The 25,527-nt window shown below is 38.3% G+C and overlaps 1 protein-coding gene across 16 annotated transcripts in view; it reads left to right on the forward strand.

The window, feature by feature from the left end:
- The window catches only part of CLEC2D (C-type lectin domain family 2 member D), a 53,370-nt gene that overhangs the window by 10,748 nt on the left and 17,095 nt on the right, over positions 1 to 25,527 (forward strand). For 4 of the 16 annotated variants that reach the window (XM_063712018.1, XM_063712017.1, XM_063712020.1 and 1 more), the window contains one exon: positions 880 to 25,360. In XM_063712018.1, coding sequence (XP_063568088.1) covers positions 25,255 to 25,360 — 106 coding nt within the window. In that variant the 5' untranslated portion in view covers positions 880 to 25,254. Of the gene's footprint in view, positions 1 to 879; positions 25,397 to 25,527 lie in introns of all 16 variants that reach the window. The other 12 variants (XM_063712021.1, XM_054526796.2, XM_054526800.2 and 9 more) reach the window with 12 other exon arrangements.

The following is a 25,527-nucleotide window of genomic DNA, read 5'->3' on the forward strand; positions in this document are numbered from 1 at the left end:
GATAAGAAATGTAGTATCATGGAAAACTTACTGCAATATGAGGTAAGAAATCTAAACCCTTTTTATGCTCTTCAGTTTATTAGCTGTGTCTTTGGGAACGCTTTACCTAACTGTGATTTCAGTTGAAATCTTTAACATGACAGTGACATTTCACACAATTTTACACTTTCATCCACTGATTTAAAACTGCTGAAATCCCTACTTATAGCTGATGTGCAACAAAGGTTCTACAATCATAGGAAGCCACTGAGGAGCTGATATCCACAAGGCTGTTAAGCCCACTCTTCCAGGTGTTGCATCCATTTACAATAAGAAAGCATCCAGGGAACTCATGGGAATCTCTCCTAAAGTTTTATCACCAGAAGGAAACTAGTAACAGTTCCTTGGACTGTGAACATTTCAAAGGGGTATTTTGAATATAATCATTACATTGCAGCAGATAAAATGTAGGAACCCAGTCATATCCATTAATCAAAGCTAAGCCCTTTCAGGAATTTACTAGTTTTGTTTTTTTTTTTTTTTTTTTAATTTTCACACATTTATAAAACAATTTGGGAGGAGACTGGAAATCATCTTGACTGAAGACCACCAATGGCAGCAGTTCATTTGGGTACAGCAGCAAGCATCAGTTAAATACCTATCAACATAGCTGGGCTTGGTATGGATGAATGATAAGCTTGTGATTTTCAAGCAAGGACCTTGAGGACATAAAGGACACTAAATACAGAAATGGTTTATATTACTATGAAGCAATATTAATGACAGACTTTTGCTTTTCTCTTATTCACATTAAAATATGGAGGGGGTGCAGAACATAGGGGAGGAACAAATGCAGGTGTCTAACTTACAAATATTTAATATTTTTGTGTTTGGATTTAGGCTTGCTATCAGAGGAGGTGGAGAATGTGCCTTCCTGAATGACAATGGAGTAAACAGTGACAGAATCTACATAAACAGAAAATGGATTTGTAGCAAGCCAAACAGTTATGTCTACAGTTGCCAGTTATGTCCCCACTGAGATACTACCTAGTAGAGCTGTGAGAAGAGGGCCACCATCCTCCAGACTCCAGAATGGTAGACTCATCAGCAGCTTCCACCATGCCCCTGGAAAAACTGCAAGTAACAGACCTGCACATGGATCCCCTAAATCTAAAATAAAAGTTGGAAAAAATGGAACTTTGATATTAAGATGCACTGATACAAAACTTAAATTTTGGTCTCCTACATTAAAACAATATGAGTCTCTTAAAATATTGATTTGTTCTTAGTAGGATTACAAGAGGCTTTGATTTTTAATTCTGCAATGTTTCCTTAACAGCCATTCTCTGAATTACAAACTAATTCCTATTTCTGCCACATTCCTTCCTGAGAACTGTCTAGTCCTGGTTTGGGGTTTATCTTAAAGGTCTAGAAAGGCAACATTTTACTTCAGCAAAACTTGATTCTATATTGTTGTTTTTTCTTAATGTGTCAAAATTGTTTTGTTACTAGGACTTCTATGTTGTCACTAAATGTATTCCCCTGATCAAGGTAACTGGCCTAGGAAACAAAGATTCTGTGTTTTACCAAGATAATTCCCAGTGCTTCATGGTGTCTTTATTAGGCTTTGACTGCTTAGGGAAACTGAGCTTTAAAAGGGTAAAGGTTTTTCCATCCATGTAACTTTCTGAGGTCTTTAGGTTGTCACTCTGATTAAATGAGTAGTATTCTTTTTTTTTTTTTTATCATAGCACAAACTTTAATACATTTAAGGAATTGCAATCTTGCAGAATAATGTATATTGTAACAACAGTGGAATCTAACTAGAAATGAATAATAGAAGATTACAGAAAAATCTGAAGTACTTGGAAGCAGAACAGCACATCCTAAATAATCCATGAGTTTAAAAGGAAGCTTCCAAGGAAATCTAAAATCACACTAAACTGAATGAAAATGAAAATACAAATTATAAATTGTGAGATAGAGCTAAAACAGTGTTGAGAGAGAAATTTATAGCATTGAGTACATCTTTAATGAAAGAGAAAATGTATTCAATCAATTATCCAAGTTCCCATCTCAAGATCCTAGGGAAAAATAAACCACATGACACAGAACAAAAATAAAAAAGTTAAGAGAGAAAATTAAGAAAACATAAATACTAAAACAATAAAGAAACATGATGACAAAATCTGATACAAATATCATTAAAATTTCCAAACCTCTAGAAAAACATAATAAAAAAGAGAGAAGACACAATATCAGAAATTAAAGAGAGGATATCACTACTGGCTCTATAGGCATCAAAAGAATAATACTAAGGATAATAATGAACACATAAATACAAAAACTTAGTTAAAATAGATACCTACATTACACCTACTATGATGTAGATTATTTATTTATTTATTATTATTATACTTTAGGTTTTAGGGTACATGTGCGCAATGTGCAGGTTAGTTACATATGTATACATGTGCCATGCTGGTGTGCTGCACCCACTAGCTCATCATCTAGCATTAGGTATATCTCCCAATGCTATCCCTCCCCCCTCTCCCCTCCCCTCACCCCGCAACAGTCCCCAGAGTGTGATGTTCCCCTTCCTGTGTCCATGTGTTCTCATTGTTCAATTCCCACCTATGAGTGAGAATATGCGGTGTTTGGTTTTTTGTTCTTGTGATAGTTTACTGAGAATGATGATTTCCAATTTCATCCATGTCCCTACAAAGGACATGAACTCATCATTTTTTATGGCTGCATAGTATTCCATGGTGTATATGTGCCACATTTTCTTAATCCAGTCTATCATTGTTGGACATTTGGGTTGGTTCCAAGTCTTTGCTATTGTGAATAATGCTGCAATAAACATACGTGTGCATGTGTCTTTATAGCAGCATGATTTATAGTCCTTTGGGCATATATCCCAAATGAGTAGTATTCTTAGCAGTGACTTATTATCTGTTGAAGGAAGTATTTTAGGCTTTTTGACATCTTTGGCAGGTTTCTCTAGAATCCAAATCCTAAATTAAGCCTTTTGGCCTAAAATTGACTGGGATTTTTCCAGGTGGACCCCCTAGATATGCCCCTCAAAAGGCATATCTTTCTTGTAGAGTTATTAAATGATTAGGCTTATTTGGCAAATACTACTGGAAGCATTGTCAAATAAGAAATGGTGTTTTACCTTTCTTTAAGCTATGTTTGTGTAAGTTCATCATTTATAGAAATGTGAAATTTTATGAGATTCCTAAGATACTGACATGCTGAGATACGTGTAATAATTGCAGTTTTTATGTTGGATGATTGTATGCCACAGAAACACTTAAATTTCCTTGTTAATTGGTAACTTTAATCAGATCTTTACCTATGGCTGTTCTGGGTTTTTGTCATTCACAGTTATTATTTTAATTTCTTCTTTGGAAGCATTCGCAATCATCTGTAGTCCAAAATTGCTAATTAAGATCAAGCAAAACAAAATTAATTACATAAAATTAATTTATAAGGATGTTTTTATGACTTAAATGTTTTATTTTCCAGAGCCAAGGAAATTTTCTGTCACAAGCTATCTATTATTTGCAATAATTTGATAAATAATCGTTTGTGAACAAATATGGAAGCATTTACTTTTTCTCTCTACTTGATTCCTGCAAAATTCAGAAACTATTTGTGAATATTTTTATTTTTATTTATACAAGTTCAGTAAAAATCCACTCTTTCTTTGTAAGCAGGATCCAATTGGAAACATTGTTTATATTGCTAAGGTTTGGCTTGAAATGTCATATTTAAGAATGTGCATAGAGGCCAGGGGTGGTGGCTCACACCTGTAATCCCAGCATGTTGGCAGGCTGAGGTGGGTGGATCACTTGAGGCCAGGAGTTTGAGATCAGCCTGGTCAAAATGGTGAAACCTCATCTCTTCTAAAAACACAAAAATTAGCCAGGCATCGTGGCACACGCCTGTAGTCCCAGCTATTCAAGAGGCTGAGGCACGAGAATTGCTTGAACCCAGGAGGTGGAGGTTGCAGTGAGTGGAAATCCCACCACTGCACTCCAGCCTGGGCGACAGAGTAAGACTGTGTCTCAGAGAAGAAAAAAAAAAAAGTACATAAAATGCCTTACTTCATGAGTTCCCAGCTTTACAGGGAATGAGTAAAAATTGTCACTTTCTGGCAGGTTCAAGAACCTTATTATAAGCAAAATCCAAAGGCTGCTTTGGTTTAATTTCCTAGCCTCAAGAGGTTCTAAAATCTAAGATCTCCTACATCATCAACGGGGGGAAAAAGTTATGCTTCTAAGGAAAGCAAAGTTACACCTGTTTTTAGATTTTAACCCTGTACATTGTCTTCAAGTCCTTGTTATCTGCCTGTAGACTGAACTAGATCCTGAATTCTCCTAAGTTCCTCCAATATTAGGTTATAACAGTCCTGATGGAGTCCCCCAACCCTCTTGCCTCGATTGTGACTAGGGATGCTCCAGGGACATTCAGGTGACTTCCCCTTCTTAAAAATCTGACCAACTAGGGACATTAGATACCAGAATTGGGAACAAACTAGATCCATAAGATACTATGGTCAGTAATGAGATCTTATTGTTCAGTGACTTTTTTTTTTTTTAAATGGAGTCTCACTCTATCACCCAGAGTGGAGTGCAGTGGCATGATCTCAGCTCGCTACAACCTCCCATCTCCCAAGTTCAAGTGATTCTCATGCCTCAGCCCCCCAATTAGCTGGTGTTACAGGCATGTGCCACCACACCCGGCTAATTTTTGTATTTTTAGTAGAGATTGGGTTTCGCCGTGTGGGCCAGGCTGGCCTCTGGCCTCGAACTCCTGACCTCAGGTGATCCACCTGCCTTGGCCTCCCAAAGTGTTGAGATTACAGGCATGAGCCCCTGCACCTGGCCTGCTCAGTGACTTCTAACACTTGCTGCTGTACCTGGGTAAATACTTCCAGTCATATTTAAACAGGCTTAAAGTCGGCAAAATCTCTGAAAGAGACATTTTCAGAAAGCCTCCACGCTGGACTTAGTGGATAAAATTTCCAATGTCCAGATATTTTCAGCTGCTTTCTCCTTGGTATAGGATTTCTTCTGCATTCTACCCTACACATCTTAATGATACCCGTCACATTTTGGCTAAGCATTTGACTCCCCTTTAGAATTGCTCTAACTTGTTTTTAACAGATGTCTACAAGAGATCCCCACCAGGATCCTGCCCATGCAATCTTTGAGACTCTAAACTCACTCCAGCTGGAAATAGGAACCAACTTAACCCAAGAGACTTTGGTTCACATTTAACCAGTACTTTCCTGAATGCCTCCCCTAAGTAAATGGCTCTAGTTGCTCTATTGGCCACTGCGCTGCCACTAGGATTCCTGCAAGGGATCCGATGGGCCCAGAGCAGGTAGCCAACCACTTCTCTGTTGGATGGAATGCAATGCTGTTTACCAGCATGTTTGAGCCAGTCCTTCAAGATGGATTCTGAGTGACTAACTGGACCTAAATTTAAATAGCACACAGCAGCCATTTGCTAACTAGATTTCATAGAAATGCTCTGAGTTCCTGGAAAACCCACACTCCTTAACTTTGGGACTTTCAAGACTCACCTAAATCAATCAACTAAAGCTCACTTGTGTCAGCTAATCAGGGATCCGCTGTATTGACTAATGAAAACTAAGCGAGTTTCAAATTTTAACCATTCATTTGTTTAGAAGACTTGATTGGGAGCCTGGGTATGAACACTTGATATAAAATCTGAGCATTCCCTTTGTTCTCTGGAGCAAACAACGTTAAGTTGTTAACTCTCTGTACCTTTCTCTAGAACTGGATGGAAACAACTCCATCTGAAATGCAGCCCTAATACCAGGGAACTCCTACAGCAAAGTGCTAAACAACTTTATTACTCTAACGAACATTTATGTCCCTAATCAGCAAGAAGTAGTTAGAATGGTCATCATCCCTTTCCCTCAAGATTGAGGAATGGACATAAAAAAGGAGGGGATTTGTAACTGCTCCAGACTAATCTGTTGTCAGAAAGGGGCTCTTGAACCAGACCGCGAAAGAGGGTTCTTGGATCTCCTGCAGGAAGGAATTCAAGGAGAGTCACAGAGTGTAGAGAGAATAGACAGTTTATTGAAAGCTACTCAGTTACAGAGTAGGGCATCCTCCAAAAGCAAGAGGAGGAATGTGCTGTCTTTGTTTTAAACTCTTCTTTTATAGGGGTTTTATCTATGTAAAACCTAAGCTATGTCTACATGTGGGTAGGCTGTCAGTGTGACAAAATTTAGTACTGTGTTGATATAAAGAAACTTATCCTTGTCATCTTAGTGCATAAGTACATCAAAGTATGACTATAGCTATCTTAAAAGCATGTATTGTTACGTGATGTTGGGACATCTGGACATTCTGCTGTCATAGGAGTCTGTCCTTGCAGCATTACTATATCAATTCCTTAGCTGTAAACATCTTATAATCATAGGTCATGACTGTCAAGGAACGTGCCTTGCTAGTTTTTAGATGGAGTTGATTTTAAAATAGTGTCACTCTGGCTTTCCTATGCTCCTGCTTTCCTAACAAATCTGGTTCAACTTTTTTTTTTATTCAACATAATCTTTTTTTTCTATGCTACCTCATTTACAGAGTGCTTCCTATAGATATGGTCGGTCTGTATGTTTCCTTTTTCAGCTATGATTCTTATTTTTTTGAATCACACATGCTTTATGGGGGCTTCCACTACCATGAGCCATATTTTCTGTATTACCAGCAAGATGTTTCGGTTTGTTTTTTGTTTTGTTTATATTTCAAATTTTATTTTAGATTTAGGAAGTACATGTGCAGGTTTGTTAACATGGGTATATTGCATGATGCTGAGCTTACAATACCAATGATCCCATCACTCAGGTAGTGAGCATAATATCCAATAGGTAGATTTTCAGAACTTGCCTTATCTTCCCTCTCTCCCTGCTCTCTTAATTCGAAGCCTGTTTTTCCTATCTTTATGTCCACATGTTTCCAGCATTTAGCTCCCACTTATAGGTGAGAGTATGTGGTATTTGTTTTTCTGTGTCTGCATTAATTTACTTAGGATGATGGCTTCCAGCTGCATCTTTTGTTGCAAAGGACATGACTTTGTTCTTTTTTATGACTGTGTAGTATTCCATGGTGTATATGTACCACATTTTCTTTATCCAATCCACTGTTGATAGGCATCTACATTGATTCCATGTCTTGGCTATTGTGAATAGTGCAGCAATAAACATGCATGGTTCAACTTTTATGGTAACAAAGCTGTGAGTTGTTCTTCAGTTGTCATGGACCCTCAGGTCATGTAACCTGAGCATGGACAGGTGAAACAAGTGCAACCACAAGGGAAACCTAATCATTCAGACTGAGGTACAGGGACCGAAGTAAGAAGTGGACATAGGATGGCAGGATTCAGGATCCAACTGGATAGAATTCAGGCATCACTTCATGGCAGGATCCAGTCAGATCTTGCCTCCCAGCATCACCTCATTGCAAGATCCAATCAGATTATTCCTCACTACCCTATGCTTATAAAACCTGACCCACCTCCCGGCTTGGGGAGGTACTACTTTGGGAGCTTTGTCCAGTGTTCTCTTTACTTTCTGTAAGTAACAAAATCTCCTTGCTAAATCCTCCCTGGCTGTGGTCATTGGGTTGATACCTGCCAAGTGACTAAACCCACCTGTTGTGTGGGTAACATTTAGAACGTATTTTCCATTTCTTTATTTTCCTTGACTCTCTGCATTGGTGTCTGTGCACCAGATAAAATAGCTTCCTTTCCAGTCTTCACAGACAGGTCTCATACAGGACAACAACTTTACCAATCAGTCTAGACAGAGGTTCTGGGTATCTTCCTGGTAGTTGAAACCACAATGTTTGCTCTTAATGGTCCTCAGGCATCTAGAGTATGCCAGGTCCTTTGAGTGCTCTCAGATATGTAAGATAAAATCCAGTTCCTCAGGTAGCAGCCAGAAAAGCTGGGGTGCTAGTTATTTGGTCTGTCTCCTTTGCTTTTCAGAGAGAAGCTGGAAGCCGGGCTTTATCACTCTGCACTGAGCCAAAGTGGGGAGCAGGGAGAAGTACCCACATGCTTATTAAAAACCGCTCTGAAAATATTTGAAGTAACAGGGCTATAACAATTATTATTTTAAAAACAACTGCTGTTTTGTTTTGTGTAGCCCCAGAGGTTTAGCAGATGCTGGGCCCTGTCAGCTCACCAAAACAGGGAAATTAGAAACCAGTCTCTCTGGTAGTATCTAGAGAAGTTGTGATACCAGATAGGTGGTCCAAACCCTTCACTCCTCAGGGATGGACTAAGAGATGGGAGTTCCTTCCCGATCATATGGCGTTGTATTAGGGTTGGGGGTTATGATCACAGTGTGTGCAAGTTTTTTCCTATCAGTTGTGATGTGGATAGTTTCACACTCGCCTAGGGTGCAGGAGTGGCTCAGTCAGTTTCTGGATTTCCAATGATGGGAATTTGCCTGTGTGTTGCTGTTGAATTGATGGTGGGGAAGGAGAGTTTAGGGCCTTCTATTCTGCCATCTTGTGACTCTGACAGTTTCTTTTAATATTAAACTCTCATACAATCTAGTTACTACATTTGTAGACATTTCTGTCACACAAATGACAACTTATATTTACACAAAAGCCTGTATATAAAATGTGCATAACAGCTTTATTCATAATAGTCAAAACTTGTAAACAACCGTATGTCTCAAAATGGCTGAATAATTAAGTAAACTCTGTTATAGGCATACAATGGAATACTACTCAGCAATAAAAAGGAATGGGCTAATGATACATACAACAACTTCCTTGAATCTCAAAGTACTTGGGCTAAGTAAGAAAAGCCAATTACTGAAGATTGCATTCTGTATGATTTAATTTACATAACATTCTTGAAATGACAAAATTGTACAGATAGAGAATGAGGGTTATGGATGGGTGAGTGGAGAAGAAGGGGCAGTATGGAGAAAGGGTGGTGTGGATCTCCGTGGTGATGGAAGAGTTTCGTTTCCTCATTGTATCAATGGCATTATCTTAGTCGTGATATTATAGTGTAGTTTTTTAGATGTTACCATTGGGAGAAACTGAGTAAAGAAGATGTGGGATCTTTCTGTAGTATTTCTTACAACTGCATGTGGATCTACAACTAGCTCAAAATAAAAAGTTTAATTATAAAATAAAAGCTACATGAAATGAAGCAAAAAATAATTCACCCTTGTCATGCACACAGAGTCAGAGACTGTAACATAATTTGCAGGATCTAGAGCAGAATACAGATGTAAAACATCTTGTTCAAAAATTATTAATAATTTTGAGACATTGATGATAAAGCATTAAGCCACCTGTGGGGCCCTTTAAGCATGATAAACTGTGCTACCACACAGGTTGCACGTTCACATATCTGGCCCTGCAAATGGAGTGATTTTTGCCCATGATCAATTCACCATGGCCTCTTTGGGCTCAGTGAATTTGCTTCTTCAGGAGGGTAATTTTCTCTTCTTTCTCTGCTAAGCTGTTTAACAGTAGCCGCCCTGCCTAATGGGCTTCATCCATCCATTTCTCTTAGATCGTTATCATGACGCACTAGGATGAAGCACACCCTTTCTCCTAGTCTTGAGGAAACATCGATATTCAGAATATTTAAACCCAGGCACTGACCAATCAGAAGAGTTTCTGGCCAACGTTCCGCACTTGAGGGAAATGACATTATCTGAGCCCTAAAGAAAAAGGTTGTAGATATTCTCCAGATCAAAGCATCGCCAGGAAGATTTTAGATGTTGAAGTTCGTAATACTTCCTAAAGCAGGTATGAATTACTTGTAACTTAATAGGTATATTAACTGATGAAGTTTTCATTTCTCAGGACAAACCAGTCAAGGAAGGTGCTATTATACTCCTTTTATTCATATAGATCTTGAGGCTGAGAGAGTTTAATCAATATGCTATAATTATTGTGTAATAATAAATTACCATAAACTAGGGGTGCTATGATCTCAATATTTGTGTCTCCCACTCCCAAATTCACATGTTGAAATCCTGACTCCCAAAGTGATGGCATTAGGAGATGAAACCTTTGGGAGGTGATTAAGTCATGAGGATAGAACACTGATGAATGGGGTTAGTGCCCTTAAAAAAGGGGCCCACCAAAGCTCCCTTGTTCCTTCTACTATGTGAGGACACATCTAGAAGTTGCCATCAATGAACCAGAAAGTGGGCCCTCACCAGGCACCAAATCTGCCAGCGCTCTGATCTTGGACTTCCAGCCTCCTGAACTGTGAGAAATAAATTTCTGTTGTTTATAAGTTACCCATTTTATGGTATTTTGTTATAGGCCACATGAACTAAGACAAATGGATTAAAAACAACACAAATTATTATCTTACTGTCTAGAAATGAGAGGTTCAAAATGGCTAAAGTTAGGGTGCCACTGATAGGGCTGCATTTCTTTCGGAGGCTCTAGGGAAGAAGCTGTTTCCTTGCCTTTTTCAGCTTCCAGAGGCCGCCTGCATTCCTTAGCTTACGGTCCCTTGCTACAGCTTTAAAGCCAGCAGCACAGCGTCTTCAAATCTCTCTCTGACAGTGACATTCCTGCCTTCCCCTAATAAAGACCCTTGTGATTAGATTAGGCCCACCTGGATTATCCAAAATAATCCCTCTGTCTTTAGACCCTTAACCATATCTGCAAAATGTCTTTTGTCATGTAAAATAACATCCTTACCTCAAGGTTTTGGGAATTAGCTTATTAATGTCTTTAGGGGGTCATTATTCTGCTTTCCACATACATTTAAAATTAACTGTCAGGCTACAAAAGTCATATATGAATTGAGCTTGTTTTGCTCCAAAGGCTGTGTTCTTTTTTTATTTTTTTTATTTTTATTTTTTGAGACGGACTCTCACTGTCACCCAGGTGGGAGTGCAGTGGCACAATCTCGGCTCACTGCAACCTCCGCCTCCTGGGTACGAGCGATTCTCCTGCCTCAGCCTCCCAAGTAGCTGGGATTACAGGTGCGCACCACCACGCCCAGCCAGTTTTTGTATTTTTAGTAGAGACAGGGTTTTGCCATGTTGGCCAGGCTGGTCTCCAACTCCTGACCTGAGGTGATCTGCCTGCCTCGGCCTCCCAAAGTACTGGGATTACAGGCGTGAGCCACCACGCCCTGTCAGCTGTGTTCTTTTACATCATAATACACTGCCTTTTATATCCCTCACTTATTCAATATCATTACCATCCATCATGCTGTCACAAACACAAAAACCCAAGAAAAGTGGGATACAGGTCATTAAGAATAAATAATTTTTATAAACTTTTGTTCTTTCTTGTAACTTTTTATCAGTCAGCTATTCCAATGAAGCAAAATCTGATAATATATTGCTTTTATACTACTTAGTTGAGACACTCACATCTATTGAAGAGTAATGGGTACCTTGAAGGGGCTTTTTTCTTTCCTTTTATATCCGGTCAATTAGTCATCAATTTCTGCCTTCTAATATAGAGTCAACTAAAAAATTATATTTTGAAAAAAGAAATTTATTTTCTAAATGAAGTTAAAATTACTCTGTATGTGTACTTCTTTTCCTCACACTGGAATTCTCTAAGGACAGTGTAAATGCACATCACTGTATCTTATGTATGGTATCAGCTATTTAACACAAGGTTGCATAAGAAAGTAAGCACGATGGCTTAGAAGTCATGAGATTCACATAGTTTAATATAAAGCTCTTGTGATAATTGGAGAGTTATTTTGTCACGTTTCTCCTTTCATAATTTATGCTCCAGCTCTCAGATTTCAGGTGTTTTCCCAACTCTGAGATATATTCTCTTCTCTCTGGGCCTAACTAAAGAAACTAGAAGACTTCCTTCAACTGGAAGACTTCTTCCTCCACCTCAAATGCCTCACTTTATTTTTTTAATTAATTAATTAATTTATTCATTTATTATTTTGAGACAGAGTCTCGCTCTTTCGCCCAGGCCGGACTGCAGTGGCACTATCTCTGCTCACTGCAAGCTCCGCCTCCTGGGTTCACGCCATTCTCCTGCCTCAGCCTCCCGAGTAGCTGGGACCACAGACCCCCGCCACCGCGCCCGGCTAATTTTTTGTATTTTTAGTAGAGACAGGGTTTCACTGTGTTAGCCAGGATGTATTTATTTATTTATTTTAAGACAGAGTCTCACTCTGTCGCCCACGTGGTGCAACCTTAGCTCACTGCAACCTCTGCCTCTAGGGTTCAAGCAATTCTCCTGCCTCAGCCTCCCAAGTAGCTAGGACTACAGGTGCAAGCCACCATGCCCAGCTAATTTTTGTATTTTTAGTAGAGATAGGATTTCACCATGTTGGTCAGGCTGATCTTGAACTCCTGACCTCAGGTGATCCACCCGCATTGGCCTCCCAAAGTGCTGGGATTGCAGGTATGAGTCACCATGCCTGGCCTAAATGCCTCACTTTATTTAACTAACTCCAGCTCATTTGAGTGGTACTTTCTTGGGAAAACTTCTTCTGGGTTAAGTACCCTCATTAACTGCTCTCCTAATAAATTATTCTACTGCCATTCACATCGTGTTACAATAAGTCATGTATACCTACTTATTTTTCAGTTTCATATTAACTTCCTTAAAGAAAGGGACATTACTCTACCCTCAAAGTCCACCTGGCATGCTGGCTGAAAGACGTTAAGTTTGAAAATATTTGTTAAAGGGTAAATGATTATGTACATCTTTAGGACTTCATGAACTTACTTTCAGTTTAGTTTCCACATAAGGAGAAACTTACAGCAAGGTAGAAACCAAGAGATTGATATGAATAAATGATGTGATTAACTCACAAATACCTTGTCATTTGATATTTGACCTTTAAAGTAGTTTTCATATCAGATCTTTCAGTCATGGGTTCTATAGCTTACTGTGAACTTAGACATATTAGTCCCTCACCCAAGATCATCTGAAAAATAAAGGTCATATCAGCCTCATTAGTTATGCCAATTAAATAAGAACACATATTTAAATCTCATATTAATGTGTATGGAGCATAGTAAGCAGTAATAAGCTGGCATGTTGTCATGCCAGGCTAGTAACAGTAAAAGTAATAGTTTCACTGGAAGGTCCAAGACTGGTGTGGAAATTCCAAGATGATGTGAAATTTATCAGGGTTTACCTTCTGTCCCCTTTAAGCTAAAAATGAAATCATAAAAGGATATGAAAGGGATAAGCCTGACAGTTCATATCCACTTCTGTGTATGATAATATAACTGGAGAGACATCAAACTCATGCTGAGAACAACTAGAAGAGTTAGAATTGAAGAAAAAGGATTTCATTAAGATATTAGAGAGTGTTCAAGGCAACTGGAGGGGGAACAAAGATTCTGGAAAGGGGCCACAGAGAAGTGAGTTAGCATTCCAGGAGCCACCCTTCTCTTAGGGGCATCTTGGCAGTGGGTCAGATGCTGAGATTCTGGGGAGAGGGCAGTGGATACCAGGCATTTTTTGGGGGGAGAGAAAAATCTCTTCCTAAAGCACTTGAAGGGCCAAAACCCCCAGAGAGGAGAGAGGGCCAAAGAAATGAGAAAAATTTTTCTCTCAAGCAATTTTCAAATTATTAAATTTCACAGGAAAAGAGGTTAGGAAGAACTGTGTGAAAAACAGACTTCAACTTTTAGCAATCACGTGTTGTTCAGGAGACAAAACCAAATTCAACTTCTAACAAAGAGAAGCAGCTTTGATAAAAAGCAGGTTCTCAGATGGAATTTCTAGAAGGCTTTATCATAGGTCCTAGGACAAACTAGAAATGATGAAATAGTAAAGAAAGAGTTATATAGAATCTTACAGAAACTGGAACTCAGTCCTAACTCAACTTCGTTTCTATTCGATTAAGGCAATAGCTGTCCAATCTGGAACTTATTTCTCACAGGTAAGGGGGGACTACTGTATAGAATTCAAAAGCAGGGAAAATAAATTTATGTTGTAAGAGTTAAGATAGAGATTATATTTGGGGTAATGAGCATTGCAGGACATGAGTAGGGCACATAGCATGTTGGTATTGTTTTATGTGGTTTTAAGATATACTTCATCTAAGCACTTGTTGCATGTTATATTTTTAATGAATGTGTTTAGTTATATGCTTATGATTTGTGCACATTACTATAAATTATACTTTAGTAAAAGGTGCCCTTACCGGCATTTATATACAAGAAATCAACACATCTGACAAGAAGCTCCTGCTGCTAAAGAGTCTCTGTGCTCCTGGATTATGCCAGAGTGAGCACAGAAGCTGCACACCATTCAAGCCCATTTTTGAAACGTTGTTGTAGCAGCCATAGCAGCAAATTCCCAAAATATCTTGCAGAAATTGAAAACAAGATATTTTTTGAATGAGCATAAACTCTTGGGAATGAATTTTAATTTGAGATTAAAGTTGCTGTTGTCTTTACTTACCTAACATTCATTTCCTCTGAGAGCCAACTCCTTCCTTTCAATAAATTCTTATTTTCTATCACAATATTGCTTTGTACTGCACAAAATACAATTATAATTTTTAATAGTCAAAAAAATTTTAAGTTATCAAACATTAGTTTCTTTCGTAACCAAAATACTGTTAGAGAAGTAGCTTCAACTTTTTTTCTTTTAAATTCTTACAAACACCAGTTTATTCTGTTGTGATGAGCTGATTTTTGAAACAATTTATGCTTCATTTGTTCCTCTAGCCATATTTAACTTAAAGGCTTGACATTTTGAGTTACTGGGGAGGTTACACACTGACACATTTAAATCGTTGGGCTTTTTTTTTTGTCTTGTTTTGAATCATTCTTGGGGTTGAAAACGTAGAGACTGTGGTTTAGATCACTCATAGAAACTGGAGGCAAAATGCATGACAGGAACAATGTGGAGAAAGACATTGCACCATCTGAATTGCCTGCAAACCCAGGTAAGAAGCTGGGCTCTACAGAGTAAGTGTGAGGACTGGAATGGGAAGGTAGTGGTAGTGATGGGCTCACACAGGAAAGGTGCTGATCTAGTAAAAAGTTTTCAAGGATAAGAGATGGAATGTGGGAGTCCATAAATTGGCTTATAATTTGTGTAAAACATGCATATATTTATATTCCCAGTTCTAACAACTAAAGAGAGGGAACAATGAGAGAAAGATGTAAGACAATGAGATAAGGTTAAGTTTAGGATTGAAAATAAAAAGTTAATTTCACTAAAAAAAAACAAAAACCATACAAACTCTAAAGTGTTACTCAGATACAAGATACTATCATTATTACATAGGTAGAAAACCTATCATGGAAGCTCTTAAGAGAGAAAAGGTAGAAAATAGTATGTAAAGGACATTTACAAATCAAAAAAGTAAAAGGTTGAAGTAAAAACTTAGTAGGGCATTCTAATGGAATTATGTTACATTGGATGCACTGGAAATATATATATATATAGCTTTATATGATGATTTAGTAAGTGAAAAAAATGACTTTTGCCACAGTTAGGGAAAATCAAGGTTTTATAACTTAGGACTTAAAAGTTTGGAGTTTTTTTCCTCCCAACTTAAAAGGTAATCAATTTAGAGAAAAGGTAATTCAGACGCGGAAAAAGATGAACTCTAAATGTTGTTAAATGACTTCATTTATTTCTTCATTCATTGGGTATTTTGAGCATTTTATACCAAATGCTTTAAAGTATTTGTCAGATAGTTCCAACATCTCTGTTGTGTCCTCCTTGGCTTGTGTCGTCTTTCCTCATGGAAGTTGACATTTTCATGGTTCTTCATATACTGTGTAATTTTGGATTGCAATTTGAACGTTTTGAACAAATATTTAGTTAGACTGGATCTTATTTAAATTTTGGAGTATATTGATACTATTGTTTTAGCAAGCAATCACCCTGGTGAGATGAAGACAATCTGTGGGATCTGGTTCCAATGTCAGTTCCATTCTGAAAGCCTTTGTAGTGCTATTCAGCTATGTGCATCAACCAGGGGTGAAATTGGGAACTGTGCAATGCTCTATTCATTAGTTCAGGTCTTAGCATCTTTAGTATACCAATTAGAACCATATCTAGGCATGCATAAGTTGAGGGGCAGGTGAATCCAGGAGTTTATAAATAATGTTCATGGGTCTCTTTCTAAAGTTTCTTCCTCTTCACCATCTGACCAGTACTTTCAGGTTCCCAGGGGCTTCTCCTTTCCATCCTCCAGCTAGAAATGCGGGGCTCCTTTTATTCTGATGAACCATACACTTCTGCAATTATGGCTGCATCTTTAAGCTCATGTGGCAGACAGACAGTGAGAGAAGAAAAAAAAGCAAGAGGTTTGGCCCCACTCTCATGGAGCCACAGCTCTACTGAATGGAGAGGATTGACTTTTCTTTTCTTTTTTTGAGGCGGAGTCTCGCTCTGTCCCCCAGGCTGGAGTGCAGTGGCGTGATCTCGGCTCACTGCAAGCCCCGCCTCCTGGGTTCACGCCATTCTCCTGCCTCAGCCTCCCAAGTAGCTGGGACTACAGGCGCCCGCCACCACGCCTGGCTACTTTTTTGTATTTTTAGTAGAGACGGGGTTTCACCGTGTTAGCCAGGATGGTCTCAATCTCCTGACTTTGTGATCCGCCCGCCTCGGCCTCCCAAAGTGCTGGGATTACAGGCGTGAGCCACCACGCCCGGCCGAGGATTAACCTTTCTCAAGGTTTTGGCTATTGCATGTTGCTGTAGTTTCCCCTACCATCATCAGATTGCCTGAGGTTTGAGGCACATGAGAATGTAGACAAGAGGGGGAGAAAAAATAAATGTGGTATTTTCATACTGTATTTGAGGTAGGAGTTTGCTTTTCTGTTCCTCAGACCATACCTCTAGTGCTTCTCCTGGAGCCCTCTCTATTTTTATGCTGACAGAGGCTCAATTCCATGTTTCTGGCTGTATTAAGTTCAGGGCAGTGATACTGGAGGAGGGAAATTTAAATTCACCACTGGTTTGATGGCTCTTTAAATTTGGATATTCTTGTAAGATCTGCTGCTAGTATATCCTTTTTCCTTTTGCTCTTTTTTTTGTTGTTTAAAGACCATATTTTTAGAGCCTTTTTGGGATCACAGCAAAATTGTGAGACAGGTAGTTTGTTTTTTTTTTTTTTTTTAATTTTCTCCTTGTTGCCACACATACATAGACTCTGTCTTAGTCTGTTTTGTGCTGCTATTACAGAATACCCAAGACTGGGTAATTTATAATGAACAAAATCTATTGGCTCATAGTTCTGGAGGCTGGAAAGTTCAAGACTGAGAGACACATCTTGCTCCATCATCCCATGGCAAAATTTGGAAGGGCAAGAGAGCGCATGCATAACAAAGAGAGCAAGAGGCACCAAACTTGCTTTTATAACAAATCCACTTTCGTGATAGTAAACCCACTCCCATTATAAGGACATTATGACCTGATTACCTCTTAAAGGGCCTGCCTCTCAACACTATTGCATTGGGGATTAAGTATCTAACACATGAACTTTGGAGACACATTCAAACCATAGCAGTCTCTAACATCAACATTCTTCACCAGCAGTACATTTATTACAATTAATAACCTACATTGGCATATTGTAGTCACTCAAAATTCATAGTCTGATGGACTTCCCTTTGTCGGTGACCTGACCTTTCTCCCTGGCTGCCCTTAATATTTTTTCTTCCATTCTGACCTTGGAGTATGTGTCTTGGGGTTGATCTTCTCATGAAGTATCTTATTGGGGTTCTCTGGATTTCCTGAATTTGAATGTTGGCCTGTCTTGCTAGGTTGGGGAAGTTCTCCTGGATTATATCCTGAAGTGTGTTTTCCAACTTGATTCCATCCTGCCTGTCTCTTTCAGGTACTCCAATCAGTGGTAGGATCTGTCTTTTTACATAGTCCCATAGTTCTTGGAAGTTTTGTTCTTTTCATTCTTTTTTCTCTAATCTTGTCTGTCTGCCTTATTTCAGCAAGATAGTCTTCAAGCTCTGATATTTTCTCTTCTGCTTGGTCAATTCGGCTATTGATACTTGTGTTTGCAACATGATGTTCTCATGCTGTGTTTTTCAGCTCCATCAGGTCATTTGTGTTCCTCTCTGAACTGGTTATTCTGGTTAACAGCTCCTGTAATCTTTTATCATGCTTCTTAGCTTCTTTGCATTGGGTTAGAACATAATGCTTTAGCTCAGCGAAATTCGTTATTACCAACTTTCTGAAGCTTACTTCTGTCAGTTCATCCATCTCCGCTTCAGCCTTGTTCTATGCCCTCACAGGAGAACTGTTGCGATCATTTGGAGGAGAAGAGGCATTCTGGCTTTTGGAATTTTCAGCGTTTTTTCATTGTTTTTTCCTCATCTTCGTGGATTTATCCACCTTTGATCTTTGAGGCTCATGACCTTTGAATGGGGTTTTTGTGGAGTCTTTTTTGTTGATGTTGTTGTTGTTACTTTCTGTTTATTTATCTTCTAACAGTCAGCCTTTCTGCTGCAGGTCTGCTGGGGATCCATTCCAGACCCTGTTCACATGGGTATCACCAGTGGAGGCTGCAGAACAGCAGATTGCTGCCTGCTTCTTCCTTCAGAAGTTTCGCCCCAGAGGGGCACTGGCCTGATGCCAGCTGGAACTCTTCTGTATGAGGTGTCTGGTGACCCTTGTTGGGAAGTCTCACCCAGTCAGGAGGCATGGGATCGAGGACCCGCTTATGTAGAGTCTGACATTCCCTTAGCAGAGCTGGTGCACTGTGCTGGGGGAATCCCACTCATCGGGTTCATCTCATCTCTTCAGAGCCAGCAGGCAGAAAAGATTAAGTCCGATGAACCTGAAACTGCCTCTCCCCTCAGGTACTCTGACTCAGGGAGATGAGAGTTCTGTCTGTAAGCCCCTGACTGGAGCTGCTGGAATTCTTGCAGGGATGACCTGCCTGGTGAGGAGGGATGGCTCAGGGTCCCACCTAAAGAGGCAGTCTGGCCACAACCTGCCACAGCCACTTTGCTGCACTGTGGGAAATTTGGCCCAGTCCAAACCTCTCAGGCTCCTTTGCACTGTCAGGGGCAAACCGCCAACTAATGGTGGTCATCCCTCCCCCCAGGAACTTAGTCATTCCAGGCACTCTCCAGACTACTCTGCTGGCAGCGGGGATCTCAAGCCAGTGGGTCTTAGCTTGCAGGGATCCATGGGAGTAGAACCCACTGATTGAGACTGCTGGGCTCTCCTCCTTGGCTTCAGCCCCCTTTCCATGGGACTGGATGGTTCTCCTGCCTCACTGGAGTTCCAGGTACCACTGGAGTATGTAAAAACTCCTGCAGCTCAGTGCCTGCCTAAACAGCCACCAGTGGGAGTGGCTGTCATTGGTTTGCCCAGGTTTGTGCTTGAGACCCAGGGCCCTGGTGGTGTAGGCTCACGAGGGAATCTTCTGATCTGCAGACTGCAAAAATCTGTGGGAGAAGCATAGTACCCCTGGTGGGTAGGACAGACCCTCCCCACTTCCCTTACCTCAGGGAGGCAGGTCTCCCTGCCCTGTGAAGCTCCTGAGTGAAATGACACCCCACCTGCTTTCTTCCTGCTTTCTGTGGGTTGCACCAGCTGCCCAATGAGATGAACTTGGCACCTCAGATGGAGATGCAGAATTCACCTGCCTTCTGCATTCATCTCACTGGGAGCTTCAGACCAGAGCTGTTTCCATTTGGCCATTTTGGCCCCTCCCTTCAAGTATGTTTTCTTTTGTAAGAAACTGCCAAAGTGGCTGTAGCATTTAGCTTTCTTACCAGTAATGCATGAGACTTCTGGTTGCTCCACATCCTTGCTAGCATTTGATATTGTTAGTGTTTTAATGTAACACTTAAGTAATATGTAATGATATCTCATTATTTTAACTTGCAATTCTCAAAAGACATATGATATTAATAATTTGTCTTTTCATTATTTTGATTATGTCTTTTGAAGGTCAAAAGTTTTTAGTTTTAATGAAGTCCAGTTATCAGTTCTTTCTTTCATGGATTGTGCCTTTGGTATTATATTTAAAAAGTCATCACCATACCCAAAGTTATCTAGGCTTTCTCTTATATTATCTTCCATGAGTTTTACAGTTTTGTGTTTTACCTTTAGGACTATGATACATTTTCAGTTATTTTGGTGAAAAATGTAAAATCTGGGCCTAGATTCATTTATTTGTATGTGGGTGTCTAGTTGTTCAGCATCGTTAGTTGAAAAGACTGTCTTTTCTTAATTGTATTGCTTTTGCTCCTTTATCAAAGATCAGTTGACTATATTTATCTGGGTCTATTTCTTTTTAGTCTGCTACTCTGCTTTCTATTTGAATAGACAAATTTATTTGTCTATTCTTTTTTTTTTTTTTTTTTTAAGAGACGGAGTCTCACTCTCTTGCCTAGGCTGGAGTGCAGTGGCGCAATCTCGGCTCACTGCAAGCTCTGCCTCCTGGGTTCACCCACCATTCTCCTGCCTCAGCCTCCTGAGTAGCTGGGACTACAGACACCTGCCACCATGCCCAGCTAATGTTTGTATTTTTAGTAGAGATGGGGTTTCACCGTATTAGCCAGGATGGTATTGATCTCCTGACCTCATGATCTACCTGCCTTGGCCTCCCAAAGTGCTGGGATTACAGGTGTGAGCCACCGCACCCAGCCTTATTTGTCTGTTCTTTAACAAATACCACACTGTCTTGATTACTGTAGTTTTAGAGTAAATCATGAAGTCAGGTAGTATCAGTTTAACTTTGCTCATCTCCTTCAATAATGTGTTTGCTTTTCTGGGTCTTTTGCCTATCTATATAAACTTTAGAATCAGTTTGTTGATATTTATACAATAACTTGCTGAGATTATTATTCTCATTGCATTTAATCTGTAGATTAAGCTGGGAAGAATTGATATCTTGGCAGTGTTCAGTCTTTCTCTCCATGAACATAAAATACTTCTCCATTTATTTAGTTCTTCATTGATTTCATTCATCAGTTTGTAGTTTTCCACATATAGATTTTGTATATATTTTGTTAGATTTATGCCTAAGTATTTTATTTTTTGAGTGATAATGTATATGGCACTGTGTTCTCAATTAAAAGTCTATTTGTTCATTTCTGGCATATAGAAAAGTGATTGACTTTTGTGTATTAGCCATGCATTCTGCAATCTTACATATTAGTAAACTTGCATATCAGTTCCCAGAATTGTCAATTCTTTTGGATTTTCTACATAGATGATTATGTCATCTGCAAAGAAATACAGTTTTATTTCTTACTTTCTCATCTGTATACCTTTTATTTCCTTTATTTCCTTTTCTTGTCTTACTGTGTTATCTAGTACTTCCAGAACAATGTTGTAAAGTATTGGCGAGAGGGACATCTTTGCCTTGTTCTTGATCTTAGTGGGAAAACTTCAAGTTTCTCACCATAGTTGAGGATGTTAGCTGTAGGTTATTGTAGATATTCTTTATTAAGGTGAAGAAGTTCTTCCCTATTTCTAGTTTACTGGGAGTTTTTGTCACAAATCCGTGTTGAATTTTGTTTACTGAAAGTTTTTATCACAAATGGGTGTTGAGTTTTCTTAAATATTTTTTGTATATATTGATATAATCAAGTGTTTTTTTTAGCTTGTTAATGTTATGGATAACATTAATTGATTTTTTAATGTTGAACCTGCCTTAAATAGCTGAAATAAATTTCACTTCATCACAGTGTATAATTCTTTTTATACATCATTGGATTGGATTTGCTAATGTTTTGTTAAGGTTTTGCATCTATGTTCATGGGGTATATTGGTCCATAGTTTTCTTGTGATGTCTTAATCTGATTTTCCTATTAGGATAAAGCTGGCCTCATAGAATGCGTTAAGAAGTATTCTCTTGGCTCTAACTTCTAAAACAAATTATAGACAATTGGTATAATTTTTTCCTTAAATATTTGGTTGAATTCACCAGTGAGTCCATCTTGACATGGTGCTTTCTGTTTTGGAAGGTCAACTTCTGTAATAAATGTAAACATATTTAGGTCATCTATTTCTCCATGTATGAGTTTAGACAAATTATGTCTCTCAAGTGATTGATCCTCTGTGTGGACATAGAACTGTCCATTTTAGCATCCATGGGATCTGTAGTAACAACTCCTTATTTATTTCTGATATAGATAATTTGTGTCCTTCCTCTTTTCTTCTTGATTAGCCTGGCTAGAGCCTTATCCTTTTTTTTTTTTTTAATCTTTCAAACCTAGTTTTTGGTTGTGATAACTTTTTTCTATTAGTGTCCGATTTTTTATTTCTGCTCTAATTATTTCTTTTCTTCTGTTTACTTTGCACCTGATTTGCTCTTCTATTTCTAGTTTCCTAAGGTGTAAACTTAGATCATTAATTTTAGATCTTTATTTTTTTCTAATAGATGCATTCGATCCTATCAATTTCTCTTTAAACAATGCTTTTACTGCATCCCACAAATTTTGTTAAGCTGTATTTTCATTTTCATTTAGTTGAAATATTTTAAAACTTCTGTTGTGATTTCTTCCTTGACCCATATGTTGTTTAGAAACATATTGTTTAATCTCCACATGTTTGTGGAGATTAGTGGGATTTTAAAATTTTCTTTCTGTTATTGACTCCAGTTTATTTACATTGTGGTCTGAGAGCAGACACTGTATGATTTCTATTTTGTTAAATTTGTTAGGATATGTTTTATGGCCCAGAAGGTGGTCTATTATGGTGACTATTCCATGTAATCTTGAGAGTGTGTATTTTGCTGTTGTTGGACAAAGTAGTCTATAGATGTCAATTATATTCGGTTAATTGATGGTGTTGCTGAGTTCACCTAAGTTCTACTGATTTTCTGCCTGCTGGATCCGGGCATTTCTTTCTTTCTTTTTTTTTTTTTTATTTTGTTGTTTTTGAGACAGAGTCTCACTCTGTCACCAGACTGGAGTGCAGTAATGCAATCTCATCTCATTTCAACCACTGCTTCCCGGGTTCAAGCAATCCTCCCACCTCAGTCTCCTGAGTAGCTGGGAATACCGGCAAATACCACTACACTTGGCTCATTTTTGTCTTTTTGTAGAGACAGAATTTTACCACATTGCTCAGGTTGGTCTTGAACTCCTGAGATCAAATAATCCAGCCTTTTGGGCCTCCCAAAGTGCTGAGATTACAGGCATGAGCCACTGTACCCTGCTGGATCTGTGCATTTCCAATAGAGTGTTGTTGAAATCTCCAACTATGATAATGAATTCGTTGATTTCTCCTTGCAGTTCTATTAATTTTTGCCTCACATAGTTAAATACTCTCTTGTTAGGTGCGTGCACATTTAGGTTTGTTATGCGGAAACATAGCATAGTTTCTTGGAAAGTTAATTCTTATACCATTATGCAATGCTTTTCTTCATTCCTGATAAATTTCCTTGCTTTGAGGTTTGTTCTGTTTGAAATTTGTATAGCTTCTCCTGCTTTCTTTTGTTTGTGCCAGTATGATATAATACATATATATATTCATGATCCATGTACTTTTAATTTGTGTGTCTTTATATTTAAAGTGCATTTCCTGCAGACATCATATAGTTTAATCTCTGATTTTTAATTGGTGCATTTAGATCATTGATATTAAAATGATTATTAATATAGGTGGATTAAATATCTACCATATTTCTTTCTGTTTTCTATTTGTTGCCTTTGTTCTTTGTTTCTATTTTTGTTTTTCATTCTCTTATTTTCAGAGACAGAGTCTCATTCTGTTCATTAGGCTAGAGTGTGGTGGTATAAGCATAGCTCCCTGTACCCTTGAAATCCTAGGCCCAAGTGATTCTCCTACCTGAGCCCTGAGTACCTGGTATTACGGGCATGTGCCACAAAGCCTGGCTAATTTTTATTTAATTTTTGTAGAGACAGAGTCTTGCTACATTGCCCAGGCTGGTCTTGAACTTCTGGCCTCAAATGATCCTCCTGCCTCAGTGTCCCAAAGGGTCGGGATTATAAGTGTAAGCTACCACACCCAGCCATGTTTTCCATTTTTTTCCTGCATTTTTAGTTTTTAACTTAGTATTTATAAATTTCCATATTTTCTCATTCTTAGTATATCAATTATACTTTAAAAATGTGATTTTAGTGGTTACCCTAGTGTTTGCAATATACACTCACAACTAACATAAGTTTGCTTTCAAATAATACTATACCATTTCACAGGTACTGTGAGTACCTTATAATAAAAAAAATCCTAATTCTCTGCTTTTATCCCATGCATCATTTCTGTTATTTATTTTATTTACGTATAAGAATACATAAGCATATAAATATATATAAAAGATGTATACATAAGCACGCATAATTAAATATATTGCTACTATTGTTATTTTGAACAAACTGCCATTTGTTAGGTCAATTAAGAATAAGAAAAATAGTTTTATTTTACCTTCACTTATTTTTTATATTGTTCCTTTTTCATATAATTTATGTTTCTAACCTGTATAATTCTCTTTCCTTTTAAAATAATTGCATTTAACTTTTTTGTTTTTTGATATAAGACAAGTCTACTGGCAACAAGTTATCTCAATGTTTGTTTGTCCAAAATAATGTTTGTTTCTCATTCACTTTGAATAATTTTTTTGGCTAAAGAATTCTAAGTTGATAAGGTTTTTTCTCTTAATACCTTAAATATTTGTTTCCACTGTCTTCCTTGCTTGCATGGTTTTTGAGAATAATGTAAATGTCATTTTTATCTTTGTTTCTCTACATATAGAATTTATTTTCCTCTGGATTCTCTTATGATTTCTTAAATCTTTGATAAAGGGTACAGGGGCATATGTGAACTCTATGTTTTTAATTCAGTATTTCTGTCAACTTAAACTGATAAAAACTAAAATCTATTGATTAAGACAAATATCTTGGGAAACATCAATGTAAAGCTTGCTAATGTCTCTAGTGTTGGGGGGAATGTTGGAGAAAAATATGCCTATTTAGCTAAGGACAAACCTAGATAAATTAACTAGAAGTGTGAATTGTATGCAGGAGATTGTGTCAGAACAGGGTTCCAATAATAAACTTCATAAGAGGTTTTAGATAACCTAAGACATTTTGAAATATAACACAACTACAGGAAATTATACAATACAAATATGTAGCTTGATTAATTATTATAAGATAAACACCTTTATTGACTCCTGATATGGCCTAGCTGTGTCTTCACCTAAGTCTCATCTTGAATTGTAGTTCTCATAATCCCCACTTGTCATGGGAGGGACCCAGTGGGAGATAACTGAATCATGGAGGTGGTTACCCTCGTGCTGTTCTCGTGATAGTAAGTGAGTTTTCATGATATCTGATGGTTTTATAAGGGGCTTTTACCCCTTTGTTAGGCACTTCTGTCTCCTGCTGCCATGTGAAGAAGAACATGTTTGCTTCCTCTTCCACCATTATTGTAAGTTTCCTGAGGCCTCCCCAGCCATGTAGAACTGTGAGTCAATTAAACTTCTTTCCTTTTTAAATTATCCAGTCTCGGGCAGTTCTTCATAGCACTGAGGATGGTCTAATACAACTACTAACATTGTCTGAGAAAGATCCTTGTTATGTGGCTCAGAGGCCCTC

The sequence above is a fragment of the Pongo abelii genome, chromosome 10 (assembly GCF_028885655.2).
Source record: "Pongo abelii isolate AG06213 chromosome 10, NHGRI_mPonAbe1-v2.0_pri, whole genome shotgun sequence".
In the NCBI taxonomy this organism is placed as follows: Eukaryota; Metazoa; Chordata; class Mammalia; order Primates; family Hominidae; genus Pongo; species Pongo abelii.